Here is a 22,796-nt window from a genome sequence, read left to right on the forward strand (position 1 = left end):
ATTCTAACTGGTGTGAGGTGATACCTCATTGTAGTTTTGATTTGCATTTCTCTAATAATTAGTGATGTTGAGCATCTTTTTTCATGTGCTTCTCGGCCATCTGTATGTCTTCTTTGGAGAAATGTCTATTTAGGTCTTCTGCCCATTTTTGGATTGGGTTGTTTGTTTCTTTAATATTGAGCTGAATGAGCTGTTTATATATTTTGGAGATTAATCCTTTGTCCGTTGATTCGTTTGCAAATATTTTCTCCCATTCTGAGGGTTGTCTTTTCGTCTTGTTTATGGTTTCCTTTGCTGTGCAAAAGCTTTTACGTTTCATTAGGTCCCATTTGTTTATTTTTGGTTTTATTTCCATTACTCTAGGAGGTGGATCAAAAAAGATCTTGCTGGGATTTATGTCAAAGAGTGTTCTTCCTATGTTTTCCTCTAAGAGTTTTATAGTGTCCGGTCTTACATTTAGGTCTCGAATCCAATTTGAGTTTATTTTTGTGTATGGTGTTAGGGAGTGTTCTAATTTCATTCTTTTACGTGTAGCTGTCCAGTTTTCCCAGCACCACTTATTGAAGAGACTGTCTTTTCTCCATTGTATATCTTTGCCTCCTTTGTCATAGATTAGTTGACCATAGGTACGTGGGTTTATCTCTGGGCTTTCTCTCTTGTTCCATTGATCTATGTTTCTGTTTTTGTGCTGGTCTCATATTGTCTTGATTACTGTAGCTTTGTAGTATAGTCTGAAGTCAGGGAGTCTGATTCCTCCAGCTCCATTTTTTTCCCTCAAGACTGCTTGGACTATTTGGGGTCTTTTGTGTCTCCATACAAATTTTAAGATGATTTGTTCTAGTTCTGTAAAAAATGCCATTGGTAATTTGATAGGGATTGCATTGAATCTGTAGATTGCTTTGGGTAGTATAGTCATTTTCACAATATTGATTCTTCCAATCCAAGAACGTGGTATATCTCTCCACCTGTTGGTATCATCTTTAATTTCTTTCATCAGTGTCTTATAGTTTTCTGCATACAGGTCTTTTGTCTCCCTAGGTAGGTTTATTCCTAGGTATTTTATTCTTTTTGTTGCAGTAGTAAATGGGAGTGTTTCCATAATTTCTCTTTCAGATTTTTCATCATTAGTGTATAGGAATGCAAGAGATTTCTGTGCATTAATTTTGTATCCTGCAACTTTACCATATTCATTGATTAGCTCTAGTAGTTTTCTGGTGGCATTTTTAGGATTCTCTATGTATAGTATCATGTCATCTGCAAACAGTGACAGCTTTACTTCTTCTTTTCCAATTTGTATTCCTTTTATTTCTTTTTCTTCTCTGATTGCCATGGCTAGGACTTCCAAAACTATGTTGAATAATAGTGGTGAGAGTGGACATCCTTGTCTCATTCCTGATCTTAGAGGAAATGCTTCCAGTTTTTCACCATTGAGAATGATGTTTGCTGTGGGTTTGTCGTATATGGGCTTTATTATGTTGAGGTAGTTTCCCTCTATGCCCACTTTCTGGAGAGTTTTTATCATAAATGGATGTTGAATTTTGTCAAAAGTTTTTTCTGCATCTGTTGAGATGATCATATGGTTTTTATTCTTCAATTTGTTAATACGGTGTATCACATTGATTGATTTGCTTATATTGAAGAATTCTTGTTTGCATCCCTGGGATAAATCCCACTTGATCGTGGTGTATGATCTTTTTAATGTGTTGTTGGATTCTGTTTGCTAGTATTTTGTTGAAGATTTTTGCATCTATATTCATCAGTGATATTGGTCTGTAATTTTCTTTTTCTGTAGTATCTCTGTCTGGTTTTGGTATCAGGGTGATGGTGGCCTCATAGAATGAGTTTGGGAGTGTTCCTTCCTCTGCAATTTTTTGGAACAGTTTGAGAAGGATGGGTGTTATCTCTTCTCTAAATGTTTGGTAGAATTCACCTGTGACGCCATCTCGTCCTGGACTTCTGTTTGTTGGAAGATTTTTTTTTTTTAATTTATTTTATTTATGGCTGTGTTGGGTCTTCGTTTCTGTGCGAAGGCTTTCTCCAGTTGTGGCAAGCGGGGGCCACTCTTCATCGCGGTGCGCGGGCCTCTCGCTATCGCGGCCTCTCTTGTTGCGGAGCACAGGCTCCAGACGCGCAGGCTCAGCAATTGTGGCTCACGGGCCCAGCCGCTCCGCAGCATGTGGGATCTTCCCAGACCAGGGCTCGAACCCGTGTCCCCTGCATTGGCAGGCAGATTCTCAACCACTGCGCCACCAGGGAAGCCCTGTTGGAAGATTTTTAATCACAGTTTCAATTTCATTACTTGTGATTGGTCTGTTCATATTTTCTGTTTCTTCCTGGTTCAGTATTGGAAGGTTATACCTTTCTAAAAATTTGTCCATTTCTTCCAGGTTGTCCATTTTATTGGCATAAAGTTGCTTGTAGTAGTCTCTTAGGATGCTTTGTATTTCTGCGGTGTCTGTTGTAACTTCTCCTTTTTCATTTCTAATTTTATTGATTTGAGTCCTCTCCCTCTTTTTCTTGATGAGTCTGGCTAATGGTTTATCAATTTTGTTTATCTTCTCAAAGAACCAGCCTTTAGTTTTATTGATCTTTGCTATTTTGTTCTTTGTTTCTATTTCATTTATTTCTGCTCTGATCTTTATGATTTCTTTCCTTCTGCTAACTTTGGGTTTTGTTTGTTCTTCTTTCTCTAGTTCCTTTAGGTGTAAGGTTAGATTGTTTACTTGAGATTTTTCTTGTTTCTTTAGGCTTGTATAGCTATAAACTTCCCTCTTAGAACTGCTTTTGCTGCATCCCATAGGTTTTGGATCGTCGTGTTTTCATTGTCATTTGTCTCTAGGTATTTTTTGATTTCCTCTTTGATTTCTTCAGTGATCTCTTGGTTATTTAGTAACGTATTGTTTAGCCTCCATGTGTTTGTGTTTTTTACATTTTTTTCCCTGTAATTCATTTCTAATCTCATAGCGTTGTGGTCAGAAAAGATGCTTGATATGATTTCAATTTTTTTAACTTTACTGAGGCTTGATTTGTGACCCAACATGTGATCTATCCTGGAGAATGTTCTGTGCGCACTTGAGAAGAAAGTGTAATCTGTGGTTTTGGGATGGAATGTCCTATAAATATCAATTAAATCTATCTGGTCTATTGTGTCATTTAAAGCTTCTGTTTCCTTACTTATTTTCATTTTGGTTGATCTGTCCATTGGTGTAAGTGAGGTGTTAAAGTCCCCCACTATTATTGTGTTATTGTCGATTTCCTCTTTTATAGCTGTTAGCAGTTGCCTTATGTATTGAGGTGCTCCTATGTTGGGTGCATATATATTTATAATTGTTATATCTTCTTCTTGGATTGATCCCTTGATCATTATGTAGTGTCCTTCCTTGTCTCTTGTAACATTCTTTATTTTAAAGTCTATTTTATCTGATATGAGTATAGCTACTCCAGCTTTCTTTTGCTTTCCATTTGCATGGAATATCTTTTTCCATCCCCTCACTTTCAGTCTGTATGTGTCCCTAGGTCTGAAGTGGGTCTCTTGTAGACAGCATATATATGGGTCTTCTTTTTGTATGCATTCAGCAAGCCTGTGTCTTTTGGTTGGAGCATTTAATCCATTCACGTTTAAGGTAATTATCGATATGTATGTTCCTATGACCATTTTCTTAATTGTTTGGGGTTTGTTTTTGTAGGTCCTTTTCTTCTCTTGTGTTTCCCACTTAGAGAAGTTCCTTTAGCATTTGGTGTAGAGCTGGTTTGGTGGGGCTGAATTCTTTTAGCTTTTGCTTGTCTGTAAAGCTTTTGATTTCTTCGTCAAATCTGAATGAAATCCTTGCCGGGTAAAGTAATCTTGGTTGTAGGTTCTTCCCTTTCATCACTTTAAGTATATCATGCCACTCCCTTCTGGCTTTTAGAGTTTCTGCTGAGAAATCAGCTGTTAACCTTATGGGAGTTCCCTTGTATGTTATTTGTCATTTTTCCCTTGCTGCTTTCAATAATTTTTCTTTGTCTTTTATTTTTGCCAATTTGATTACTATGTGTCTCAGCGTGTTTCTCCTTGGGTTTATCCTGCCTGGGACTCTCTGCGCTTCCTGGACTTGTGTGGCTATTTCCTTTCCCATGTTAGGGAAGTTTTTGACTATAATCTCTTCAGATATTTTCTCTGGTCCTTTCTCTCTCTCTTCTCCTTCTGGGACCCCTATAATGCGAATGTTGTTGCGTTTAATGTTGTCCCAGAGGTCTCTTAGGCTGTCTTCATTTCTTTTCATTCTTTTTTCTTTAGTCTGTTCCGCAGTGGTGAATTCCACCATTCTGTCTTCCAGGTCACTTATCTGTTCTTCTGCCTCAGTTATTCTGCTATTGATTCCTTCTAGTGTAGTTTTCATTTCAGTTATTGTATTGTTCATCTCTGTTTGTTTGTTCTTTTTTTTTTATAGCTACTTTATTTATTTATTTATTTATTTATTTTTGGCTGTGTTGGGTCTTCGGTTCGTGCGAGGGCTTTCTCTGGTTACGGCAAGTGGGGGCCACTCTTCATCGCGGTGTGGGGACCGCTCTTCATCGCGGTGCGCGGGCCTTTCACTATCGCGGCCCCTCCCGTTGCGGGGCACAGGCTCCAGACGCGCAGGCTCAGCAATCGTGGCTCACGGGCCCAGCTGCTCCGTGGCATGTGGGATCTTCCCAGACCAGGGCTCGAACCCGTGTCCCCTGCATTAGCAGGCAGATTCTCAACCACTGCGCCACCAGGGAAGCCCCTGTTTGTTTGTTCTTTAATTCTTCTAGGTCTTTGTTAAACATTTCTTGCATCTTCTCGATCTTTGCCTCCATTTTTTTCCCGAGGTCCTGGATCATCTTCACTATCATTATTCTGAATTCTTTTTCTGGCAGGTTGCCTATCTCCACTTCATTTAGTTGTTTTTCTGGGGTTTTATCTTGTTCCTTCATCTGGTATATAGCCCTCTGCCTTTTCATCTTGTCTATCTTTCTGTGAATGTGGTTTTTGTTCCTCAGGCTGCCGGATTATATTTTTTCTTGCTTCTGCTGTCTGCCCTCTGGTGGTTGATGCTATCTAAGAGGCTTGATGGGAGGCTCTGCTTTTTTTTTTTTAAAGTCACTCAGTTATTAGTGAACGCAAGGCAAGATTTTTATCATGGATGATTAAGCACCTTATAATTTTCATTTAGCAAATAAATGCTTATCACTATGTCAGGGTTTCTCAACCTCAGCATTATTGACATTTTGGACATTTTAAATTCTTTATTAGACACTTCAGGATCTAATCTAGGTGCACTGCTCTTAGTAATCATGTCTTTTTTAACACCTTTAGTTTGGGAGAGTTGCTCAGCTTCTTTTGTTTTTCTTGACTTTGAGACTATCAGACTTTCAGCCACTAGTTTTAGCTTCTGTTGATGATTTTTTTTTAGTCTCTCCTTTTTTGTATGTTTATTGGTTGGCATTTTACTGTACAAATGAACTTTTTCTTTCTCCTTCAATTTGAGGTTGCTGTTTCCTCATTATTAGATTCAAATTATGCATTTTTGTTAGAAATACCACCAAAGTAATGTTGTATCCTTCTAAGTGCATCATAGCTGTTGGGATAGGATGTTATTTTGTCCCACTGTAGATGATAATAATTTTGGTTATTTGGTGGTGTCTGCCATGCTTCACTGAAGTTAAAACTTCGGATTTAATAACTTTGACACTTTTGTCAGTGGATTTTTGCTACCTTTATGATCATGAATTTCTGAATATAAAAAATTAGAATTAACATATTGTTCCATACAAGCGCCTTGACATTTGTCCAGGAATAAATTTGACAAATTCTTCGTTTCTATTGATTCTTTTTTTTTTCTCCTTGGGATCAGAACAATACAATGCCTTATCAAACTGAGTCTCTTTCAGAAGTGCTTTCCGAAACTTCCCATTGAACATAGAGATAGGTTTTTAGCTGATGACACAAATATTAGATGTTTTGTTATTGTCCCACAAATCCCTGAGGCTCATCATTTTTTTTAGTCTAATTTCTTTATGTTCTTTAGATTGAGTAATTTCTATTGATTTGTCTTCAGGTTCACTTATTCATTATCATTACTCTGTCATCATTTTTCTATTATTGATCTCATTCAGTGAATTTGTTGTTTCTGTTACTGTATTTCTATTTCTAAAATTTCCAGTTAGTTCCTCCTTATATTTCTGTTTTTTTGCTAAAACTTTCTATTGGGAAGTTTGTTTCAAGTGTGTTTATAATTGTTCACTGAAGTGTTTTATGATGCTTTACAATCCTTGTCAGATAATTCCACAGCTGATATCTTTGTATTGGTGTCTGTTCATTGTTTTTTCTCATTCAAGTTGAGACTTTCTTGGTTCTTGGAATGATGAATGATTTTAGTTTTATTATTATTGTATTCTAGACATTTTGGATAGTATGCTGTGAAACTTTGGATCTTATTTAAATCTATTTTAGCAGGCCTCCTCTGACACTGCACCAGCAGGGGAGGAAGGCTGCCTCATTACTACAAAGTGGGGCTGGAAGATTGGACTCCCCTCCCCACTTGATCTCTACCAGCCTCTGTTGACTACCATGGTGAAGAGGGGAGGGTACCTCTTACCTCAAGGTGGTAGTAGAAGTTCAGACTTGCCACTCAATCCTTGCTGACACTCTAGAGAGGGGAAGGGGCACCTTTGTTACTGCTGGCAGAGGTAGAATTTTAGTCTCCCTACTTGGTTCCACTGATGTGGATGAGGAGGAGTGGATTCCATGGTGTTTGGCTGGAGTAGGGCAGTAACAGTAAAAAATGTTTTTGCTTGCTAGTCTGCACCTTTCCCAATCCTTTCACTAGAGAGAACTGGCTTTTCTTGTTGGTTTTCTGATGGTGTTTTGTTTTTATTTTTATTTTTTTGCCTGTGCTCATTGGTATTTCTGGGTTGCAGGCTTCTCTGTTGCCTGGGCTAAGATATGTAAGAAGCAAAAGGAAAACCCAGGGAACTCACTATCTTTTTGTTCTTCAAATTCTGTGGTTGCTATGCAAATTCACTTTCTCTCCACCTTTCAGAGTCTTTGACTTTTTTAATATATTGCACTCAGGAATTTTAGCTGTGTTTAGTGGACTAGGAAGAAATGTATCTTATTTTACATGGAACTGGGTAGCCTAAATGGTTAAAAATTAAAGTAGTCCATTAAGAACTTACTTTAAATGAAATGCTCAAGAATATTCTATTCTTAAAAATATTTTACCACCATATTTTGTAAGTCACTAAGATGTACATAAGGTTAAGTATATTCTTTGTTGTAGCTATATATTCATGTGTAAAAGTCTATTTCTTTATTCTTTTAGGATTATGTACTGAAGGACTGTACCGTGTTAGTGGGAACAAAACTGATCAAGACAATATTCAAAAGCAGTTTGATCAAGGTAAGAAGATAATTATAGATATATTTATATATATATTTGATCAAGGTAAGAAGATAATTATAGATATATTTATATATATATTTGATCAAGGTAAGAAGATAATTATAGAAGATAAAATAAAATCATTGTTTTATTATTTCCCTCATTGAAATTTCATATGAAAACCTCCTAAGAATATGGATGTTTAGGGGAGAAAGTTTTGAAGTAGTATTGGAAGTTTTTTTTTTTTTTTTTTTTTTTTTTTAGATTTTTGAAAACTGTAGACTATATTTTCACTATGGGAAATATATTGCAACTTTTGAAATGAAATAATATCCATTTATGTTTTAACGACTAAAATTCATAGAAAATCTGGATTAAAATGCCTTGTGAATTTATCTGTCAGATGGTACAAACTAATATCTCATAGGTTGGATTCTGCAGGAAAGTGTATGGCTCACATGGTGTTAACTTTTTAAAACTTTTGCTGCCAACATCTAAAAATAAGATTTTGGGCTTCCCTTGAGAAGTCAGAATATGTAGTTGCACTCAACTTGTATTCCTCCATGGCAGTTATCGTTGACCCTGAGGCATGGTTGTCCTCTGCAGAGAGGACATACATTCTCCTGTTTGCTTCAGTCCCCACGAGTCTCAGACTCAATCCACTTAGTATTGGAAGTTTTTAATGGAACAGATACCACAGTCAAGAAATGGGAGAGCTATAAATCCATTACCAGAATTAGAGAAGCAATAAGTTGAGTTATGGTGCATCATCATCTTTGTATATCACAGATTGCACCTATTTAAAGTTGTGATTTAAAAGGTTTTTTTTTTCCTTCATGATACTGGGCCAACTAACTAACCATTAGGAATTTTTAAAAAGCTGAATTTCCTACTCATATTAAAGGAAATCTGTATGAGATCAAAGGTTTAAATGCAAAAAATGAAAACTAAGTTCTAGAGAGAAAAACGAGTGAATATATTTATAATCTTGGAGTAGGAAGAGGCCTAAACTTGACATGAAACCTAGAAAGCATGAACAAGATGATAAACTAGACTGCCTAAAAATGTAAAACTTCTGTATGAAATAGTGTATAAAGCAAACAGAATCAGGAGACAAACTGTAAACTTGGTGTGGCTGTAGAATTTCTTTGCTAGATTAAGCAATTCATATTAGAAGAAAGCAACCAACAAATATATGAAAATATGCTCAGCCTCTGTCAGTTATAAAGAAATAAAAATTAAAACAAAAAGGTTGTATTTATTTTATTATGTGAGTGGAAAAGATTGTTGGTAGGGTGTAGGCAAGCAGGTATGTTGTATACTGTTGGTTATGGGTGCTTCAGGTAGCTTTGCTGGAGAAATTCCATTTGTAAATACTTACGTTACAAAAGTCTTTGTGTAAGCATACCAAGATATTTATTGCGGCATTGTTTGTATTTTGTTTTAAAGGTGGGGGGACCAATCCTGTTTACAAGTAGAATACTAGATAGCTGTATAAAATAATGAAGATTATATGTGTTGAAATGGTAAAATGTTGAGTGGTAAATGGTAAAGTTGAGTGGTGGGTGGGGTGTTTGTGTGCGTGCCTTGCTTTGAAAGACTATTGCATGGTATTTCATTAAAAAAAAAAAATTGTTAGAAGAACTGTTTAGACTTTAGCAAATTGGTACAATTTCACTTCCAGTAATGAAGGAAGAGTAGTCGTCAGTACCAGGGCCTCTTGAATTAGAGTTTCTGGTTTTGTTTCCTGTTTCTGCCACTTACTGTCTTTGTGGCCTAGGGAGGTTAACCTTTCTAAATCTCAGCTTTTTCATATCTAGAATGGGAGTGATAAGAGTAACTGAGGAATAATGAGATAATGCATATGACGAGTTTTCTGTGCCAGACACCATGTTAAATGTTCACTGGGTAGCTGTTATTACAAGGAATATAGCCTGCCTAAGGACCTAAGCTTTAGTACATAAAAGTTGTTATCATAATATCTTTATAATATTTTTAAATGAAATAAATCTAAATGTTCAGTAATAGAATATTATGTAAATTTTTATATCTGGGAGAATGTTTTGTAGCCACTAGAATTGTTTATGTAGGACAAAATGTAAGGATTGGTGATTCTTGGTTAAGGATATATGTGAGTTCTTTGTATTTTTATTAATCTTGCAAATTTTCTGCAAGTTTGAAATTACAATGAAATGTTACCTGCCCCCCCAAAAAGTTTTTTAAAGTTGCTTGCGAAATTTTATTAACCTTGGATAATGCCTTAAAAATTAAATCCAATATAAAATCTATCATCTGTCTATATATATATATATATTTTTTTTTTTTTTTTTTTTTAATGAGCAGAAAAGGGCTGAAAGGAAACATGGTAAAGTATAAACAGTGATTATCTCTTGGTTATGGGAGTAATTTTTTTATTTATCATAAATATTCATTGTATTTATAATAAGGAAAATGTGACTTTTTTAATAGCAAATTAACCTTATGATATACCTTTAATATGTTACATTCTTATTTTTTAAGTCAGAACTTCACTGATAAGTGTTTAAAGTGTGTTTTTTTGTTTTTTTTTTTTTAATTATTTATTTATTTATTTATTATTTATGGCTGTGTTGGGTCTTTGTTTCTGTGCGAGGGCTTTCTCTAGTTGCGGCAAGTGGGGGCCACTCTTCATCGCGGTGCGCGGGCCTCTCACTATCGCGGCCTCTCTTGTTGCGGAGCACAGGCTCCAGACGTGCAGGCTCAGTAGTTGTGGCTCACGGGCCTAGTTGCTCCGCGGCATGTGGGATCTTCCCAGACCAGGGCTCGAACCCATGTCCCCTGCATTGGCAGGCAGACTCTCAACCACTGCACCACCAGGGAAGCCCTAAAGTGTTTTATATTAAAATTTTTTAAGTATAAGTTATAAGTTCCCCACCAGGGAACTCCCTTACAATAGATTTACACTATAGATTACAATTTATATTGGCTTGCAGTATAATATTGTAGAAAAAACACACAAAAGTGGTCCTGCGATGTGAGAATAATAATGTATATTGAAACAATAAAATAGTGTTTTATTGATATAATTGATATACAGTACTGTATAAGGTATACAACATAATGATTTGACTTACATATATCATGAAATGATTACCACACTAAGTTTAGTGAACATTCATCATCTATCAAAACTTGAATTTATATGCATGATTCCTATCTTTTGTCTTTCTGTTTCCTTATGGCCTCTTTTAAATAGCTTATGTGAACGAAATGTTTCAAAAGAAGAGAGATGTCAGTAATATTGCTCATATACTGACAAGCCTAATAGCATTTTTTATTGTCACAGAAAATGCTTCTTGGTTTTCTCTTTCCTTATCTATAGTTTGTCAGGCAAACTTAAATTAAAACAGTGGGGGAGGGATGAATCAGCCTGTGAAGAAAGGTGGTCCATGAGAAGACTTAAATGTCTTTGGATCTACAAGTACCCATTTAGCTTACTTCTCCTGTAATAAATTTAAATTTATTATAGTTTTTAATTTTAATTTTTATTTTTGTCTTATAGATCATAATATCAGTCTAGTATCAATGGAAGTAACAGTAAATGCTGTAGCTGGAGCTCTTAAAGCTTTCTTTGCAGATCTACCAGATCCTTTAATTCCATATTCTCTTCATCCAGAGCTATTGGAAGCAGCAAGTAAGTAAAAGCCTCCTTTTTTTTTTTTTTTGAGAAGGATGATGATAGTGGGGTTTGTACATTGATTGCTTTGTGTTAAAATCAGTCATGCACTAGAATATGTAGCTAATAAAAATTCAGCTTCTAGAACTGTTTATTAAAGCTCTTTCCCTTTAAATAAATAGTTTTAGCTAGGCTCCCAGATGACTAGGTGCTCCTAGAAGTTTAGATCATTATACTAGAAGTTTGAGATTTGTGTTTTTAATTCAAACTCAAAGGCATTGTAAGAAAAAGAAATTAAGTCTTCAAATGAATGTATCTGTAATGTACTTTAGTAACATATTAACCTGTGTATGGTCTGTACACATGTGTATATAAATTTTTTTTAAGTCAAAGAAATTAACTTTGGCCTCATGTCTTGATTCAGTTTTTGAAAAAGTAAGACAGGAAAATGGGTACTTATTCAGTATTGATTCCTACTTGGCATCATCATTCATCCAGATGTTTCTATGAAGCAAATACTCATTTGTTATCTGGAAAATGAGACCAAAGGTCTATTTGAGTATCAGGTAACCTAGTGCTTAATCCACATTGTGTTCTCAATGGCTAAAATTAATGTAGTTTCTAAATATTTCTCTTTAATTTCCTTTTGATTACAAGTCTTCAAGCTCTGTAGCGTGAGACTACTTATAATACTGATTGTTAAAGTTCTCAGTTAATTTTCTTTTCATTAAAATCCACTTCAGTATATTGTCACAAGATACAGTTGCCTTATACATTCTCTCGTATGAAAACTGGGAAAATAGTCCAATTGATAGCTTAGATTTTCTTACTTTTTGGCCATGAACCATAGCCTCAGAACTTTCCTACCTAGGAAATATTGAGGGCTGATTTAGAAGTAATATGTGGCAAATGAGAAATTTGTTAGTACTTGGTGTACTACCATGAGTTGGTTGGCAGACTGGCCTCCTCCAGAGGAATCCATTGTTATTTTAGAAGAATGAACTGAATGAGGAAGAGCAGCAGTAAGGCGTACTCTCCTCTCCCATTTACAGCAGAGCCACATTTCAGTTATTCTGTTTCATAATTTGTGTAAATTTGGAAAGTAACTGAGCTAAATGCTTGTATTGCTTGTGCTGCTTGTGAAGAACAATGTTTTATAAGCTAAGTGGATTATAAATAAGTGTAATGCTTTAAATCAGGTGTTGGCAAACTGGCCTGTGGGCCAAATTCAGTGTGCCATCAGTTTTCAGAAGGCTTGCAAGCTAAGAATGTTTTTTACATTTTTAAATGGTTGAAAAAATACTAAAAGAAAATTTTATGAAATATTAAAATAATATGAATTCAGATTTTTAAAGTTCTATTGGATCACAGCCACTCTTGTTACATATTGTCTGTGGCTGCTTTTGTACAACTGCAGAGTTGAGTAGTTTCACCCACAAAGCCTAAAATACTTACTCTCTGTATCATGAATATTAAGAGCCTAACAGATTTGTAAGTAATTAGTTAATTCTAAATCAGTATCTAGTTATATAAGTTGCTTAAAGAAATTACTAATATACCATTTCCTATTTTACCAACCCCAGGTTACTTTGATCTTCAGTTATTAGCTTTACTTGTGAAAAGGCTATTGTAAATAGATGGTAGTCTGTTTATTAGCAGGTTCTTTACAACATTTTCTTTGTTTTTGTTTCCCTCTCCTGATATGCTTCATATACATTCTTGATTGTCTTATACAATAAGCATAGCAGGAAGCTTTATCAATATTTTTTAATGTTTGTGTTTCACACAAATACCTCGCTACTTTAATTTTACAGAAATCCCGGATAAAACAGAACGTCTTCATGCACTGAAAGAAATTGTTAAGAAATTTCATCCTGTTAACTATGATGTATTCAGATATGTAATAACACATCTAAACAGGTATTTTTATTTTTCGTTTTTGCAAATAAAATGCACTACGGATTTCAAACACATAACCTTATAAATTGGGTAATCATAAAATAGAGAAAGAGAGACTAATTTAAACATACAGTTCAATTTTGGTTCTCTAAATTATTTTTTTCTGTATTTTTAAAATAGATTTTTCATCAACTTGTTTAAAGAAAGGTATATGACCCTTTTAGTATCTAACGTGATTATATAAATAGTAAGTGTGGTGAGTACTTTTTTTTTGTCACTGCTGTTCTTTAACAATTCTCTTCTATAGAATCTTAGAATTTTAGTTACGAAATGACACTTAGATAATTAACTAGATCAACCTATTTGAAGTTGGAAAGATTGAGGTTTAAAGAGAGAAATCATATGCTCAAGTGACACATCTTATGACTAGAATCCAAGTATTATTAAGTGGTTTAATCGCCTCTTCTTTTGTACTATGTCTCTTTTGTGTATCTTGCTTGTTTTGTTTGGATATTCCTCATAGTGAAATTTTATTAGAAACTTGAATTCATATTACTATCCACCTTGACTGTTACTGAAATGCAGGACATTAATCCTATATCAAAAGCCTTAAATATGTTAAGCTTCAAGTTTATACTTTTTTCTATAAAGATACCCTTCCCAACACCATTTCTTAAATGAAAGGCAATATTAATATCGTATAATAGCATAAAGCTCAAGACTATGGAGTTAAATAGGCTTGGTTTTGAAACATTTTTAGTTCTGTGGCTTTGGACAAATACTTTACCCTGCCTAAGCCTTGATTTTTCTCAACTATAAGAATGAGAAAAATAATAGCTCACAAAGTTGTTATTGAGACTGAATAGAATTATTAGTATTTGTACTACTTTTTTCAAAAGTCTACTCTTCACAATATTTTCTACTAACATTTTAAAGAACTGAGGTTTGGTTTTTTTAACTAATAATGTCAGTGTCCAAAACAAGTACATTTCAGTCTGTACCTCTTAAAAGAGAGTATTAAGCAGTGTTTAAAGTTTTATTGTTGTTATCAATGTAGCATAAAATTATATTAGCACTTCTAGTAACTCTTCTCTGGAGTCTCCCTCTGTGAGAAAATACCAACATACATAGTATTGCAGTATAATTAGTGGAATTTCCTCTTTTGAAAATTACCATGCAACGTGGTTCATGATTTAACAGATGTGTACAGGGTACTACAGGAGACCTTACCCAATATGGAATGTAGGGATGGTATATGAACATATTATTGTATGGCCTGATTAAAGTGCTGAAAGAAGAATTGGACTTTATTAAAAACAATAGGGAAAAGAGACAAAGGGAAGAGCATATTCAAAGAATCACAGTGCTAGCCCACCATCAGTGTTATATTGAGACACTTAACTGTGTTTGACTCCAGTGATACAACAGTTAATGACACAGGCATACTTGGCGTGTTGAGGAACAGCAAAGAGGCCTGTGTGGTTTGAGCAGAGTGAAGGATAGGGCAGTACTACCCAGAGTGTAGCCTATTGATTAGCTTTAGTCCTCAAAATATTTTACTGACAGGGAGGTTGCTTTCATGTCTATCACTAAGTGCACTGTTGAGTTCAGCTGACATTTATGGGGGGTGGGGTGGGGAGCAAGACTTTGTCAATGAAAAAAGCATTGCATGATTGTTACTCTGAATGGTATGGGGAGCCACTAGAGAGTAGAACAGAGAAATAGTATCATCAGACTTAAATTTTAGAACAAACACTCAACTATTGATTATAATGGATATACTCTTTGTGCCAGGTACTCTTGTAAATGCTATACAGACATAGCAGTAAATAAAATAATCACATTTCATGGAACTTTATATTCCAGTATAGGAAATAAATGATAAATATATATTGGGTGATTAACAGATTGCAAAAATTAATCCATGGAGCTGTTCTTTGGATGTATTTTCTCTCACCTTCCATATTCAGTGAGTTATTGTGTCAAATTAGTTTTACCTCCTGGCTAGTTTTCCTTTTCATTCCTCTGCCACTGCTTTAGTTTAAATTTTATCATTTCTCATTTAGGAATCTCTAGTTTGTCATTGAGCTCTCTTTCTGCCAATTTTTCTTCTTGATTCTCCCTTGATCCTGATGCCAGAATGATCTTTCTAAAAGCTCTTTGTGTAAAGATCACTTATATCCTAAAGGAAAAAAATCTAAATTGTTTATCATTAAGTGGCCTAGTTCTAACTTACCCTGTTAAATCTCCTTTCCTTTTCCACCGTGCAACACCAAGTGCCACTGTATTAAACTAATAGGACTTAACCGAAAGTATCAATTTGTGCCTGGTCCCTTATCACATCTTAACATGACTGCCTCAGTCTTTCTCAAAATTCAGTCCTCAAACCAGCAGCATCAGCATCACCGGGGAACTTGTTAGGAATGCAAATGATCAGGCCCCACCCCAGACATAATTATCAATCTGTGTTTTAACAGGCCCTCCAGGAGGTTCTGATACACACTGAGAATCACTGGGGGGGAGGGTTTGTTTGTTCGTTTGTTTTTTATCGAAGTATGGTTGATTTACAAGCTCATGTTAGTTTTCAGGTGTACAGCAAAGTTGTTCAGTTATATATATTCTTTTTTTAGATTCTTTTCCATTATAGGTTATTAAAAGCTATTGAGTATAGTTCCTGTGCTATACAGTATTATTTATCTATTTTATATATAGTGTGTATATATATATATATGTATATGTATACATATATGTTTTATATGTAGTGTGTATCTGTTAATCCCAAACTCCTCATTTATCCCTCACCCACCCTTTCCCTTTTGGTAACCATAGGTTTGTTTTCTGTGTCTGTGAATCTGTTTCTGTTTTGTAAATAAGTTCATTTGTATCATTTTTTTTTTTTTTTTAGATTCCACATATAAGTGATATCATATGGTATTTATCTTTCTCATTCTGCCTTACTTTGCTTAGTATTATAATCTCTAGGTCCATCCATGTAGCTGCAAGTGGCGTTATTTCATTCTTTTTTGTGGCTGAGCAATATACCATTGTGCATATATATATACACATATATACACACACACACACACACACACACACACCATATCTTCCATGTCTTAGCTATTGTAAGTAGTGCTGCCATGAACATTGGGGTGCATATATCATTTAAAATTAGAGTTTTTGTCTTTTCTGTATATATGCCCAGGAGTGGGATTGCTGGATCATATGGCAACTCTATTTTTAGCTTTTTAAGAAACCTCCATACTGTTCTCCATAGTGGCTGCACCAATTTACATTCCCAACAACAGTGTAGGAGGGTTCCCTTTTCTCCACAGCCTCTGCAGCATTTATTATTTGTAGACTTTTAGATGATGGCCATTCTGAGCAGTCTGTGATGGTATCTCGTTATAGGTTTGATTTGCATTTCTCTAATAATTAGTGATGTTGAACATCTTTTCATGTGCCTGTTGGCCATCTATATGTCTTCTTTGGAGAAATGTCTATTTAAGTCTTCTGCCCATTTTTTGATTAGGTTGTTTGTTTGTTTTTTGATACTGAGCTGTCTGTGTATTCGGAAATTAACCCCTTGTCAGTCACGTTGTTTGCAAATATTTTCTCTCCGTACGTTGTCTTTTCATTTTGTTTATGGTTTCCTTTGCTGTGCAAAAGCTTATAAGTTTGATTTGGTCCCAGTTTATTTTTGCTTTTATTTCTGTTGTCTTGGGAGACTGACCTGAGAAAACATTGCTACGATTTATGTCAGAGAATGTTTCGCCTATGTTCTTTAGGAGTTTTATGGTGTCATGTTTTATATTTAAATTTTTAAGCCATTTCGAATTCATTTTTGTATATGATGTGAGAGAGTGTTCTAACTTCATTGATTTACATACTGCTGTCCAGCTTTTCCAACATCATTTGCTGAAGAGACTGTCTTTTCTCCATTGTATATTCTTGCCTCCTTTGTCAAAGATTAATTGACCATAGGTGTGTGGGTTTGTTTCTGGGCTCTCTATTTTGTTCCAGTGATCCATATGTCTGATTTTGTGCCAGTACCACACTGTTTTGATTACTATAGCTTTGTAGTATTGGAGAACCACTGTTTTGACTAAATTACTCTTTCTTCCTACTGTTTTACTAACACCCATCACCCTTGGCTCAACTCAAACATTACCTCTTCAAGGAAGGCTTCCCTGACCACCCTCATCTAACTGATTTGCTACCTTTCCTTTGTATTTTTTGACTTAACAATTAGACTTGATGCCCATATTCATGTCTTTCAAATCTATAGGTATTTTCAGAACCTATACTTGACTACCACATAGACACACCTGACTGAGCCCCTCTATACACTATATTTTAACAGAGGTTGACTTTATTCTGAATATTCTAATTTAGTCTCTTAACAAATAGTAATAACTTTTACCACAGAACACATGTTTTTAGGGCACTTATTTTACCTCAGATGAGCAACTCCTGTGTTTGGGGGTGTGGGTCCTTTCGTTTGGATTTTAAATTTTTTGATATACAAATTTAAATAAAAAATTTTCCTGCTACCTTGCATATTGGGCTGTTTCTTCATGTGTGAATGAGAGGATTGGATAAAATACCTAAAATTTCCTCCCAATTTAATAATTTTGAGTTAAAATTCAAGATTTGCTTCTTATGTTTCTTGCTAATTACAGACAATGGTAGTAGTGCTTGCTCACATATTTAAAAGACTGGATGCAAAATAGTTAACATATGGTCATTTGTAAATTATTTATTGTCAGATCAAAAGAATTTTAAGGTAGAATGTGCTCTGTGAACTGTTGTCATTGAAATTAAATTTGTAACGATGTACAAGGTAGTTAATGATTAAAAAGATTGTTTTTTGGAATACTAGAAACTTGAGTTTTTTGAAAGTTGAAAAGTCTCCCGGTTGGAGTATATGATAATTTTTCCAAAGTAAAAACCATCTTTGGTTCTCATAAGGAATGGATTTTACTGCTCTTTTCTGTTATTAGAATGTAGTTGAACATGGAATGCACAAGCAGGAAAATGTTTTAAATTTGAAGTTAAGATTTTTAAAAAAGGTAAAACCAAATCATCTGAAATAATACCCAACTCTCAGATTCTTTAATTGCAATGAGTTTTGACTGGTTTCTAATTGTTTTTTTCCTATCATAATTTCAGGGTCAGTCAGCATAATAAAGTCAACCTAATGACAGCCGACAACTTATCCATCTGTTTTTGGCCAACTTTGATGAGACCTGATTTTGAAAATCGAGAGTTTCTGTCTACCACCAAGATCCATCAATCTGTTGTTGAAACGTTCATTCAACAGTGTCAGTTTTTCTTTTACAATGGAGAAATTGTGGAGACTGTGAACACTGTGGCTCCTCCACCACCTTCAAACCCAGGACAGTTGGTGGAACCAATGGTACCGCTTCAGTTACCACCACCATTGCAACCTCAGCTGATACAACCACAGTTACAGACGGATCCTCTTGGTATTATATAAGTAGGAAGTGATTGCAGCCAGCCTGAAATTGGACAAAAGCAAATCTAGACATGCATGTTTCAGGGTTCAGTAGTATACTTCATGTTTCTTACAGATAATTCACATTCAAAATAATGAGACATTTTCTCTTTGAACTATATGGTATTCCTTATTCATTTACATTACAAATCTAAGACCATGTGATAAGCATGACTGGAGAGGTTTAATTTTTATAAACAAAAATAGCTATAAAATACAAAGCTGCTGTTGCATGCAACCTTATTGCAATCAGTATATCATTCCTGTGGCATTTTCTGTCACATTATATTGTGAATAAAATTTTTCTATAGAAATTAAATGATTTAAAAACTCACGTATATGAAACATTTAATGCTTTCCAGCCTGCTTTATGGCTGGTTTTGTTATTTGATGTGCTAATTTGAGCAACTTAATTTACTTTTATCAGTCTGTATAGATAACTAAAAGCCCAGTTAAGTATTTTATAATTTCAGGCTACTTATGCCATGCTTGGGATGTTGTTTGAAAGAAAGAAAAATACACTTAACATATTTCTGCACCTTCATTTTCTAAGTAAACCTGTGGATGATTTGATGGGGGTAAATGGATATACTTCTTGTACACACATACCAAGGACATGCTTGTGGCTAAAGTGAGTTGATAATGTTGTGCAAAGGATAGTTGTCACCAACTCATTTCTTTATAGTCCATGATGAAACAAACATCTTGTATACTTTTAATTCTGTAAACAGATGCATGTTCAAAAGATCTATTATGGTCTTGTAATCTTGATCTAATATATTTTAGATATTTTAATTTTTTCCCTCTTGGGAAATACATTTAGTATAGTGTAGAAAATACTTCATGACATTTTCATATAAGGTTATATAACTTTTCATACATAAACATGAAATTTGTTGTAGAAAATTCCTTAAACCAAACATTTTAATCTAGGACTTCAATTTAATCTGTCCCTTGAATCTATTTTTATGTGGCCCTTAAAAACATATCCAAAAATCCATTGCTAATATAGCAATAAAAATACTTTGGGTACTGACAGCCTCTTTGGAGTATGTATATATAAAGTTGCAAACTTGTATTCATATTCTTTTCTGTGATATGTTGTACTAAAATCCAAAGTGGCTTTTGCACCATTTTTTAAGCCAATTTTTTCCTTTGATGTTGGTACCAGATTTGCTGTAAATGACTGCTGCTTTGGAGGTTAAACATTTCGTTAGTGAAGTTACAACCAGAACAGGAAATTATGGATAAAATTTTCAGAATAAGTGGCATAGGTAAATTTTGTTAGGCTTTATTCAAAATTTGTTCATTATCAAAACATGCCGTTTTTTTTCCCAGAAAGGGAAAAAATGGTTTTTTTGTTGCTAGGTTATATTTTGTGTAGTAAAGAAAAAATTCTTTGGTCCACGTTGTAATCTTCATACTGCAATTTTAAGGTTGTCTTATGTGTACTGTAGTAAATAGATGATTTTGAGATTTGAGGCTCCTAAGAGTTTGATTTGCTCCATTTTTTCCTAAAATAAATATTGTCTTTCCCAACTGTTATGTCCTAGGTATTGTACTTCTAATTTTAACTTCAGAATCAAGATGTTGACATGAACCAGGCTGCTGTTGAAGTACATGTATATTATAAATTATCTTATTTGTGTTATACTCTTACATGTTATTATCTTTTCTAAGAAAACAAAGTCCCTATTATTCCTATTGCAAAGCACACAGGAATTAAGAAAGTACAGTAATTTTTAAAAAGAAAAATCTGGTAAATGTAGTATTCTTAACTTGTTCTATATTACTTATACCTATTGTCTATATAGCTTTAATTTATAGCTGTCAGTTTAACATCGGCATGTCTGGCAAAGAAAATTAAACTTTAAGAGTTTTATAAACTGTTTCTAGGTTGCTAAAGAATTTATTTTTCTACTATATATGGTATAGACAAAGCTCAAAACTATGTACAGGAAAAAAGCCTGACTATTTCTTTTGGAAGTAGGCTGAAAAGAGAATTTTCAGAACTGTTCATGTCTTCAGTTCATTTGGTCATAACTTTGCTATTGTAATATGTGGATCCCAGTTTATTTAAGCTATTCTCTTTTATACTGTGTTAATTTAACTTTCATGTGCATTTAGTACAACTTTTGTTATTGAAACTAGCATTTACCATTTTCCACATTTACTACCTTACACCTTCCCAAAAATTTATCTCCACTTTCCTATGCATTCTATAATTGATTTGAAAAGCTTCATAGTGGGTCATTTAAAATTCTACTTTTGGTTCACTTAACAGATAGGTTACAGTTAATTGAAAATTAAAGTACGGTTTAAAGCTCAGTCTGTTACACTGAATTGATTGCGTTTGTTTTTACCAAGGGTTTAGATATGTTTTTAAATATTAGAAAAATAATGCTAAAAACAAAATAATATGATTAAACTCTTTTCTGGTAAGTTACTGGAAGGTTTCACTGTTTAGGGAACTATCATATATGAAACTTATTAAAGGATGAAAAGAATATTAGGTAGTCTCGTAATTATGCGTAAACATTAAGGCATTATATTTTACAGTTTTAAATAAAATTCCATCTACACACATGTTGCCATCGTTTCATTTAAGCTTCAGTGCTTGTAGTTATTACAGTATTGTACTTAACAGTATCTAGATTAGCAATATAAAGAAGCTTAGTGGAATTCTCAAATTTTCAGTAGATGTATGGGAAGTCAAATTCTATTCAACAAACACTTATTAGGATATACAATTAATTTTAGAACAAAATTCCAGGCACAATATATTTTCATTTGAAATGGTATTTGTTAGTAGTGCTTATTTTCCCCAACATTTACAATGTAAATAATGTAGGTAGCAGCAATCTAACTTAGCCAAAAAGCAGCTTTTATTTTCCATACTGTATGTAAATAATGTAGACTTTTTTTTTTGAGGTACTGCAATTTAATTTCTAATATCTCTTAGATAGGAACAAAAAGGAACAATTGGAATAAGAACTTAGGCCTTAGCTTCCATGTGATTTTTAGTTTTTTATACAGTAATACTTGTGATGCTATTTGTCAACTGGATATAAATATATATATAATTTTAAAAAGTCAAAAGTGCTTTGTTTCTTCGTTTATAATTAATGTAATTTTGTGCTTCACCAACAGGATGCTGCAGTAAATTAAATATCAGTGAAGCTTCTTCTGTATAAAGAATGCTATGAATAAAACATTAAGAAGCTGTGTAATTTTAAGTTATAGTTGCCTCTAATTTTACCATTTCATTGGTAAAAATCAACTAATATTTTTTCATAAAATAGGAAAATGTTTTTAAAATTATGATGAAAGTTTTATTAGGGAAGTGTATTATTGAGCTTTTACTGTACCATGAGAGGAGATCTAAAATTTATTCTGGATGTATACATACAGATGAAAATTAATTTTAAAATGTTTAGGAAAACAAGATTGCACAGATTTCTAAGACTCAAATGTTACCTGGAATTTCAAGCTGTGGCTAGACATATTTTGAGCCACTGGAAATATTTTGAAGCCTATTCTAGTTTATAACAGAGGTGCTAACATTGAAGAACATAATATTTTTATTTTCTTCATGGTTTATGAATATTAAGTCAAACTTCTATAGGTATATATCGTCAAATTCTATGGATCTGGTGAGGTCGGTTTGACCTGAATCATTGTATGTGTTTATCTTGAGTTTAATCCTTTTAATTAAGTACCTTAATTCTTAGGCTGAACAATTTCTGATTTGTTTCAGAACTTTATGGGACACTTAAAATTTTTTATTGTGTCTGAACTGTTAAAGTTCTTAGCGTTTTCAATTTATCAAATGTCTGAAAATAAAATTTTCTAAGATTTAATAAGGGAAGGAACTACTCTTCAATATTGATTTCTTATGGTAGGATCTGTGTGTAGTTGAGAAGACTGTACAAGCATTAATGACATCTCATATCCAATACCCAGTCATTAGATGTGATCCAAGTACCATGATCTTTTTAAAGCAGTTAAAAATCTACTAACTAAGGAACTTTGGGAATATCCACTATTCAGTTGGTCCTCATCATCATCCTATAAGCATGAGTCCATTTTTTTCCCTTACAATATTAGTTTTAACTCTTGGGGTGTGTTGGGGGGGTGGCGCTGGGTGGGAAGGATCCACAGTTCTCACATCGTTTAAGTCTTATGTGTTCAATATTAGTCTTCTGTAGAAATTTTGCAGGCAGTAGGAATGATTTTGAAAAGCTAATCAATGGTAGTCAAAGGTAGGATTTCAGTTATAACTAAGTTTAATGTATAAAATTATAAACCTTGAAATTAATGCAGTGCTGGCCGTTCTGGT

The 22,796-nt window shown here is 34.0% G+C and overlaps 1 protein-coding gene across 4 annotated transcripts in view; it reads left to right on the forward strand.

The window, feature by feature from the left end:
* The window catches only part of ARHGAP5 (Rho GTPase activating protein 5), a 78,621-nt gene extending 56,934 nt beyond the window's left edge, over nt 1-21,687 (forward strand). For 3 of the 4 annotated variants that reach the window (XM_057543047.1, XM_057543048.1, XM_057543046.1), the window contains exons 4-7: nt 7,329-7,406; nt 10,930-11,061; nt 12,858-12,963; nt 18,112-21,687. In XM_057543047.1, coding sequence (XP_057399030.1) covers nt 7,329-7,406; nt 10,930-11,061; nt 12,858-12,963; nt 18,112-18,439 — 644 coding nt within the window. In that variant the 3' untranslated portion in view covers nt 18,440-21,687. Of the gene's footprint in view, nt 1-7,328; nt 7,407-10,929; nt 11,062-12,857; nt 12,964-18,111 lie in introns of those variants that run through there. The other variant, XR_009007503.1, reaches the window with a different exon arrangement.
* The last annotated feature ends 1,109 nt before the right edge of the window (nt 21,688-22,796 follow it).

This window comes from Balaenoptera acutorostrata, chromosome 3 (genome assembly GCF_949987535.1).
Source record: "Balaenoptera acutorostrata chromosome 3, mBalAcu1.1, whole genome shotgun sequence".
Taxonomy (NCBI): domain Eukaryota; kingdom Metazoa; phylum Chordata; class Mammalia; order Artiodactyla; family Balaenopteridae; genus Balaenoptera; species Balaenoptera acutorostrata.